Consider the following 10000-nt stretch of genomic DNA (forward strand, 5'->3'; position numbering starts at 1 on the left):
TGAACAGGAAAAGCCCTGCTCTGAGGGTCCCACTGATAAACCCAGCACACATATCTATCTGTGATCATGAGACAAGCACACTTGAGGAGCATCGGGAGTTCCCCAGTTTACACCATCCTCCCTCACTGACCAATAGAGGAAGAGATCCTCCACTCACACACGTGCCACTGGCACAGGCCCACACTGACCAATAGAGGAAGAGATCATCCACTCACACACGTGCCATTGGCACAGGCCCAGAACGGCCCTACGCTGTATTCCCTGCTAAGAGCCGATAGGCCCAGACTTCACCCTAACACGCTGTGTACGACTACTTCAAGAGAATCAACCAACAGCATTTATATTATCACAAATATTATTTTAGCATCATACTATTATATTATTACAGATATGTTCGTTTGTGGTTCACGTTTTTGCACAAGAACCCCCATACATGTGCTTTACACATAATCCCCTCCCCCCCCCCATCCCTTTCAATTTAGAGCTTTGGCTTTCTTGTTGAGTATTCCCTAATGTATGTACACACGTCCCCCTTTCAGGCGAAAATCCCCAACACTTTCTGAGGAGCAGAGACTATCAGCGTGAGGCTCTCCATCGTTTAACGCCGCTCTGGGGGGCGGGGGGGAGGGTGGGGGGGGGGGCAGGGGTGGAGGTTTAGTGGCTGACGGTGCCCGTAGAGAAAGCATTGATCTTTCGCGCATTCATAACTGTTTTTTTCAATTAGTCCCTGGCACAGACATTAAGCTACTTAAAAAAAGACAGGCCCTGCTCGTTCCCCTCTAAAGCCTCACAGATCTCCATCTTTCAAAACAGCCTCTGTTCACAGATCCCACATTCTCTCCGTCAGGGTTCGAGTAGAGACAGAGGTGAAGGGAACCAGACCCTCTACAGAAGTGAGCATCGTATCAGAAAAGGGGGGAAAAAAAGAGAGAAAAACCAAAGGACGACCTCAACATTGCTCTTTACCCTCAATGGTACACCTGCTGTAAAACAGTTACAATGTAATGTAAAAATGTAATTTCACATCATCGTGAAACTACTACATCAGTCAAATGCACTTTAACGCTGTATGTTTGTGAATACAGAATCCAGTCAAATTACTCATGTGAAAACAATCACAACATAATTGTGAACAACAGTTTAAATATGCTAAAAGCATCTAGATTCTAATGACTGATAAATGCCCATAATGTAATGTAATATGGTTTATACATAATGCACCATTATATTACATCATTACAAGACGGCATGAAAACTTGCAAAGAGGCTGCTTCTGTTTTTTCTGAGGTCAAGGCACTTTCATAATATAGCTTTTTAATCCTTCTACTGGCCTGTCTGGCATTTATTCCTTTTCTTTAAAAAAAAAAAAAAATAGAAGATTTTTCTTGTTTTTCTGAGGAGAGCTAAAGAGGAAGGAGCAGCCTGCCACTTGCGGTGTAAAAAAGCACATTTAAGCTACCTCTGCACTGCATATCCCATCATGCACAGCAGCAAAACACCACCCAGTGCTTTAGATCTGAAACTTTAAACTTTAACTTTTTTAGATTTAAAATTTGACTTCTGAAAGCACCCCGTTATGAGCGCCATGGAAACATTTCCTTAAGTGTACATTTACTGTATAATTGCACTCAATTTTACATGACATTTTTATACTCCCAGCTGCAATTTGGGTGGTAGCTCATGGGGTGAATTAGTTCATGCAGCGGGCTCTATTATTTGTATTACGCATCACATCGGCTGGTGGAAACACAGACCCCTTCCATTTAAAAAAAAATGGGAAATGTGACTGCCTAAAATTAAGTGGGAAAAACCAGTAAAAGGTTAACCTACCTGCATTGATCATTTTATGATCTTCGGTAAGCAAGGGGAGAAAGAAAAGAGAAAAAGAAGACAGTTAGTGTGGGTGAGAGCAAAGTCACTGCACGGAAATATATAAAATGAGAGATAGAGCACTGAAAATGTAGAGGAAAAGAAAAGAGACACTAGAAGAGGTTTGGGGAAGACTGGGAGAGGGATGGATTAGCTAACAGGTTGAAAAAAAGAGTGTCTACAGCAGATGGTACTGCCAGGGCCATAACAGCAACTACAACACAACTCTGGACTCAGGAGTCGTGGTACAAACTGCACGGCACAAGGCGCAGTCTTCCCCAAAGCAGATTAGCGAATTAATTAGCTAATTTATTAAAGCTCCAGAAAATAGCCATAGAGGTTTTTAGATGTTAGCGATTTAGAAAGACTGATTTCGGCCTTTCTAATTGTAGCCTACAGACAGAGAGAGATTTGTTTACTGTGTTGTGGCCCAAGCACCAAGCCAGAACAGTATTACCACCATACAAAAGCGAAGCAAATTAAATATACCGGCAAACAAAACATTTAAGTTTAAATAACAAGCAGAACAGTTGTTTAAAAGGTGTGCGCTAAAACAAAGCAAAATTCATCAATATTATAGTGCATTTTATTAAGTCTTCCACAAAACAAACACTATGAACAGAAACGTTGCTGCTCTTGTCCACTCAGCAATTTCCTTCTGATTCTGACCAAAAATTAGAGATACCAACTGAACATTAGAGGTCATTCACAAAAATACTCACACAACAGTGGTGCGGCATTAGCCCAGGAACAATAAGGACAGGAACTCTCACTAAAAGAGTTCCTAGCAACAAAGAGGACAATCGGCATTCTAAAAGTCCTGCTCTCATTCTTTTATAACCCTCCTACTCTGTGTCCTTGGACCCCTTTTTTTTTTTTTTTAAACCTAAACGAGCTCCAAAAATGGCTTGTTTTGTTTCGCTCCGCAGACACCTGCAATCAAGTACCTATCTTAGCCTACCCAAGAGGCCTCATTCTGTCATTATCGGCGGCAACGAGCTAAGAAAGGAAACCGCGGCGCTTGATTAGACAGAACCCCAACAGGACTGCTAATGTTCCAGGTGAAACAGGTAAATCTTAGAACTGGCCGATTAGCCGGTATTGTACCGCACGTTATCTGATGTTGTTTGTTTGTCTTCTGCAATTATCGCTTCACAAGCCTTTATGAGTCATTTGCTGTGATTACTTCGCAGGTGCGACGCGCAGACCCATTCACAGATGTCTCGTCAGTGTGTTACATATATTTGTGTTAATTCACTGTGCATTACACAAAAACGAAAAATGTGAGTGAGTGTGTGAGTGAGTGAGTGAGTGAGTACATATATATGCGTGTTAATTCACTGTGTATTACACAAAAACGAAAAATGTGAGTGAATGAGTGAGTGAGTACATGTATGCGTGTTAATTCACTGTGTATTACACAAAAACGAAAAATGTGAGCGAGTGAGTGAGTACATATATATGCGTGTTAATTCACTGTGTATTACACAAAAACGAAAAATTTGAGTGAATGAGTGAGTATGTGAGTGAGTGAGTGAGTGAGTGAGTGAGTGCATGTATGGGAACTTCAGTGGGGAGAAGATTCTACCCAGCGTATTTGGGATGGACTTCAAATTTAAAACCTAAAGTGAGATTTTTTTTCCCAGTGAAGCCCTATAGGGCAATAAAATCTAAGATTCGATGTCCCTCCAGAGGGCTCTTCATTGTAGCCGACAGCAAACAAGGGGTCCGGAGGCGACAGATGGGTGAGACTCCTCCCCCAGCTGGTGAGAAGGTTGCGAGGTCACAAGGCCGACGCACCCAGTCACCCGGTTGCCGTGGAGACGGCCAGCTGGACAGCATCTGGGCGGCTCTGGGGGTTGACTCTCATTCAGGACCACCAGACACTCAGAAGCAGCAGCAACTGTTTGTTTATTCTTTTTTTAATATAGGTCATGTGGTCACCCTCCGTGCCTTCGGTTACAAAGCCAGCGAACGGGCGAATGGGATCACTGAACATTTCACACAGAGGATGGGGAAATGAATGAGCGGGGGAATGAGCCAATGCAATAGTGTGCGTATTAAAGGGAGTGAATGGATAAGTGTGTGAGAAAGTGAGCATCCGAGCGAATGGTGCGAGTGAGTGAGTGTGAGTGAGTGAGTGAGTGAGAGTGAGTGAGTGAGTGAGTGAGTGAGTGAGTGAGTGAGTGAGTGAGTGAGTGAGTGAGTGAGTGAGTGAGTGTGTGAATGAGAGTGAGTGAGTGAGTGAGATAGTGAGAGAGTGAGAGAGTGAGTGAGTGAGTGAATGTAAGTGAGTGAGTGAATGAATGAGAGAGTGAGTGAGTGAGTGAGTGAGTGAGTGAGTGAGTGAGTGAATGAGTGAGTGAGTGAGTGAATGAGAGAGTGAGTGAATGAGTGAGTGAGTGAGTGAGTGAGAGAGTGAGTGAATGAGTGAGTGAGTGAGTGAGTGAGAGAGTGAGTGAGTGAGTGAGTGAGTGAGTGAGTGAGAGAGTGAGTGAATGAGTGAGTGAGTGAGTGAGTGAGAGAGTGAGTGAATGAGTGAGTGAGTGAGTGAGTGAGAGAGTGATTGGAAACTTATCGTACTCGGGATAGACCTGGCCTTTCTGGACCCAAATATCTGATGGGACCGCCAGGAGAAAGGGGCACCTTGAGACCAGGAGGAGCCCAGTACATAATATCAGCCGTTTATATGCACATGAGAAACGCTGCAGTGCTCACACAGCTCAGGGCTAAGAACTCTCAGTGAGGAGACAGCCGTAAAAGTTTTGCGTTGTCTTTTGGAGTACATAAACGCATTAGACTGAATCCCTGCCAATCACAGAAGTCCGTATGCAGTACAATTTGCACTCCCAAACATAATTCTCATCTGATAGAATACGAAAACATGAATATGAAAACAGAGATATAGTTCTGCTTTAAGACTGTTTTCTCTCACAACAGCAGAATTTACCAGCAAGAAGCTCCTCATTTTTGCTTTTTTTTCTCCCTTGTTTTTGTTTAATTGACAATGTGGGATGAGATTAAATGTTTATCGCGTGTATCAAATCTTCACAGAAACAACAAAAGGAAAAAAAAAACAAAAAGCCAGAAAACTCAAGAATAATCAGTGAATATAAATGATGATTATTGCGCTAGAGGGATTTTGTTCTTTTGTTTCTTTTATTGTTTTTTCTCATTTTATTTAAAAGGGCTTGCTTTTCAGCAGATCAATTAGCGATAGGGAGAACGGAGGGAAGACACCCATTAACTGAAGAGACATTTCTGGAGCTCACAACTTTCAATAAATAGTGATTTTCAATACGCAGTGAACAATTAAACAAGTTCCCATGTGCAAATGACATTTCACGAGCTAATTAATACCGTATCACAATGTAAGCCAGAGCCAATGAGATTTTGCCGCATGTCAGTTGACAGTTATAAAAATTTTCCGGACCCCATTTCGAACTCAGGGCCAGATCGAACGCGCTTTCGCCTTAAACGGTCTTACGGACGGCATTTTCGGCATCCCGCAATCCCTTCATTCGGGGTCAAAGGTCATCGATGAGGTCACGATGATGCGTAGACGCCTCCGCCAAGCCCCCCCCCCCCCCCCGCCCGTGTCTGACACGGCCCAGCTTGCGCTCTGTGACTGACGGTCTTGTTTACCGTCTACAATCTGGGGTCAGGGATAGGCTACATCAGAGCCCGCCGGCGGGGGTCAGATCATTAGTAACACAAGTCATCCCACCAAAGCTTATTTACAGTATCTGCAGCCTCTGTTGACATTATCAGGAGGCACGGAGCAAGCGCTTAGCGTTCCTCGCATTCCCGAATCCCTCCGGATACGTCCGCTCGCCACAGCCGAGATCTCTAACGCAGCTCCTTTCACCAGCCACAAGAGTCTCTCCACACCTGAGAGTTCACCAGCCACAAGAGTCTCTCCACACCTGAGAGTTCACCAGCCACCTGAGTCTTACCACACCTGAGAGTTCACCAGCCGCCTGAGTCTTACCACACCTGAGAGTTCACCAGCCACCTGAGTCTTACCACACCTGAGAGTTCACCAGCCGCCTGAGTCTTTCCACACCTGAGAGTTCACCAGCCGCCTGAGTCTTACCACACCTGAGAAGCGGCCGGACCCCATCGTGCAGGGCAGCAGTGTAGTATAATGGGTATGGAACTGGTCTTGTAACCTAAAGATCACAGGTTCAGTTCCCAGGTAGGACACTGCCATTGTACCCTTGAGCGAGGTACTTAACCTGCATTGCTTCAGTATATATATATCCAGCTGTATAAATGGATGCAGTGTAAATGCTGCGTGTTAAGATAAGGATAAGAGCGTCTGCTAAATGCCGGTAAAGTAAAAAGAAAAGTAAAAGCCTCCTTTAGCTACGAGTGCTCGAAGCCAGAGAGATTACGGCTAGCCTATTTCACTCCTTACAGGATAGCATTTTAATTATGCTGTCTGTTTAATGGGGTTTCTCTGTAAGAGTGGCAGGGCTTACTCTCCTCGACAGGGTGAGGAGCTCAGCTGTCTGCTAAGACCTCAAAGTAGAGTCGCTGCATTGAAAGGAGTCGGCTGAGGAGGTTCGGGCATTTGATAAGGATGCCTCCTGGGCGCCTCCTTCTGGAGGTGTTTCCGGGCTCGGCCGCCGGGGAGGAGACCCAGGGGCAGGCCTAGAACACGCTGGACAGATTATATCCACAGGCTGGCCTGGGGATCGCCTTGGGATCCACCAGGATGAGTTGGTGGAAGTCGTTGGGGAGAGGGACGTCTGGGCTGCTCTGCTTTCCCTTTTGCCACCGTGACCCTGATCTGGACTATGCGGTTAGGAGATGGATGGATGGATGTCTGTTTGAATCATGTCAATGAATATTATGAATGATGTCTTAAATGCCACATTAATTTATACTTTATAAGTATGTGTATATATATATATATATATTTATATTTATACTTATACACACCGTATACTCTTATACTTTAGGGGGGGAAAAAGTTCATGAATTGGGACTAGTAGGCATGCCATTCACAAAGTTACTCCATGGTGGGTTGAAGATACAAGAATAGAAGGGCATTATCTCTGAGTCTTGCAGAAGCAGGAAGTTCTTTAAGAAAGAACATTCATTATCTTCCTTTTTGTTTGACCATTAAGTGTAGGAGCCTAATTAAATGTACGGTGCGTCAGGAGAGAATAATTTCCCTTTTTGTGTTGGTAAAAATACATTTATTACAGCTTTTCTTCATACTACACAGATTTGCACCCAATATAAAAAATATCTTAATTAAATTTTTTTCTACTATTGTAGAAAAGTATAATGGTTCACAAAGCCACAAAACTAATAGAAATGCCTGTCAGGAGAAAAGTAAAAAAAAACCTTAAAAAAACAACCAAATGTATTCATATGTGGTGCCATGTGGAACATTAAGGAACGTTCTATAACTGCCAAGCAGAAACTGATGACTCATGTGAAAAGTGCCTACGATGACATCACAGCCCGGAGTCTGTCCTGTCCTACCCTACCCGGTGACATCACGGAGACGGCCTGCCTCAGCCAATTTCATTGGTCCTCTTCTTCACCACTCACACGCCCCTGGCACAGGCCGTCTCGTTCTCTGACCTTCAGGCCGTCGTCGCTTAAGAGGAGGAGAACTTCCTGTTCCCTGCGAAACGCCACGCAGATCGGCTCCAGTTCGCCGCCGCTAAAAACTCTCGCAATTAACGGAAATGGCTTTTAATCATCGCAATTAAGGGCCACATAAACCTGTCAGCCCCCCTCCTGGACTGATTAATGCTCTGGGCTACCCAGCCCAAGCAGGGTTTCAGCGTATGGGCAAGATATGAAGATGCGTGAATGTGTGTGTGTGTGTGTGTGTCTGTGTGTGTGTCTGCGTGTGTGTGTGTGTGTGTGTGTGTGTGTGTGTTGTGTGTGTGCGTGTGTGTGTGCACGTGTGTGTGTGTGCGCATGCATATGTGTGTGTGTGTGTGCGCGTGCATGTATATGTATGTCTGTTTGTGTGTGTCAACTTAAAACAGACTGAATAGCCACATAACTAATCAACATTCAGAGATTAAGAGAAAAGACAGATAACTAAGACAGATAAGGAAAAAGATCACCCACACATCATTCATGCCCAGGCCTACACTGTCCACTCCACATTCCCGTCACACTGACAAACTCGCTCTTCAGAGAGCTTTGAAGACACGGAGGTACAGCACATCCCTGCCCTTGAAATGCACATACATAAATGAGGACCCTATCGGTGACATAAAAAAAACTTCAGGCTCCAGACAAATCGGTGCCACACCGCGCATGCTAAACGACAAGAGAGTGTTTTTGTTTTCTCGTCTGCGAGAACACGCAAGCACTTGCTCGATGCCTCCTGTTCGGGAAAAAAAAAAAGGTGGAAACATTACAGACGTCCGACTGAATCACTGTTAGATTTGCTCTGAAGGATTTCGTTGGTCGCCCTGGCTCGCCAAGTCTAAGCCTTGGTTTGGGAATGGATTTCGAGCGCAATCGTCCTCCTTATTCTATGGTATGGATTTCGAGCTCAATCGTCCTCCTTATTCTATGGTATGGATTTAGTGCCGGTGGGGCCGCAATATAAATTTCACAGAGGATCTCCCGAAATGAGAAGGGCCCATCGGTAAAGAGTTAGCGATTAGCGGTTAGCAGAGAGCGGGAGGCTTTGATTGCCTCTTTGATGCAGTGGCAGTGAACGGTAAAAAAAAAAAAAAAAAAAAAAAAAAAGCCGAATGGAATTTAGCGAAAGATATTTTTTTAAAATAGAAAGCGTAAGCGGTTATGTGATCACTTACAACTTCAGCCTCAGCGTTGACAGTGATGGATATGTAATTTAGTCGGAGTGACAATTTATTAAATCTTCCAAATCGCTTCAGCATAATTTTTTTTTTTTTTTTTTAAATGTGATTTTTTTTATCATTATACTTCACCACACCGCCATCACCATTAGATTCAACTCAATCTTAGATTTAATGTTGTCTTCAGCACAAAAAACCCTCACTCATTTTTTTTGCCAAGTCATGACCGCATGCTGTTGCCAACACTAATCTTATTCCGACAATTTAAAAGTAACTGTACAATGACATATACTGTATATTCACAGTAAGGTTGCGATTTATAAATGCAAGCAAGCATTATCATTGGCATCAAATTCCACAACAGATCAGCTCAGCAGACATATCTCCTTGCCAATGGCATAAGCTCAAGGATTTGAGCTCGATTAGAACTTGGAAAGTAGAACTTATAACCGACTGGAAAATTATACCGCAGGAGGTAGTTTTCGTTCACCGTGGTAATTTAAGATTCCACAGTACTTCACAGGGGGTTCCTCAAATTTTTTGAATCTGGCTCTCGAACCGTTCCGTAGTTTAATGATCTTAATACGCTCCTCTCTCCACCTCAAGCTGATGTGTACTGACAACGCCTGTTGTGCATCAGCAAGGATGCTATCGCGCTATTTATTGTCAGCGACTCACAGTGGTGAGTTCCCTCTTCACCTTCGAAGAGCAGGTTTTTTTTCGGAATGTTTTTCTTTTAATTCTAGGTCACGGTTCTAGAACTCCATTGGATTCCTTTTACCGGCAGCGATTGTTACACCGGCGTTAGAACGTTAAGTTAAGAACGCCGTAATCACGCGTGTGCGATCGTACAGCTTGTAGGGGTTAACGCTCTCCGAGGTCCAAGGAAATCGCGGCAGGCTAGCGTAACGTTTGCGTGCGCACGAGCGATTTAACCCGCGAAACCGCGACGGAAAAAGGGAGGCCAGCGACGCGCGGTAAGAACGCCCAGAATTCCAGCTATTTTCAAAACGGATTTTCTCCCATCTTCTGAACCGTAGCAGACGAGGCTACGCGTTCTCTCTCTCTGTGTTTACGCGGTGGACAGGCGTCTCCTCCTTACCGTCGAGGAACGGGCCCACTGGGGGGGGGGGGGGGGGGGGGGGGGGGAGGAGGCAGCAGGGAAAGGGTAATCAATCTTAATTGTTATGGTGTGCTATAATATTATCACTTGGCGTACGCCGCTCAGGCGTGTGGCTTACTTTATAGCAACAACACCGGTAACAGGCTTTAGGGTTAATGAAGTGCATCCACCTCTTTCCCGGGGGCTGCAGGGGGGAGTTAAT

The 10000-nt window shown here is 44.5% G+C and overlaps 1 protein-coding gene across 1 annotated transcript in view; it reads right to left on the reverse strand.

The window, feature by feature from the left end:
• Positions 1-10000, reverse strand: part of LOC118207959 (agrin-like) — a 168128-nt gene that overhangs the window by 86655 nt on the left and 71473 nt on the right. Inside the window, exon 3 of the mRNA XM_035382183.1 lies at positions 1831-1851. Within this exon, the coding sequence (XP_035238074.1) occupies positions 1831-1851 (21 nt within the window). The remainder of the gene's footprint in view (positions 1-1830; positions 1852-10000) is intronic.

This window comes from Anguilla anguilla, chromosome 11 (genome assembly GCF_013347855.1).
Source record: "Anguilla anguilla isolate fAngAng1 chromosome 11, fAngAng1.pri, whole genome shotgun sequence".
NCBI lineage: Eukaryota > Metazoa > Chordata > Actinopteri > Anguilliformes > Anguillidae > Anguilla > Anguilla anguilla.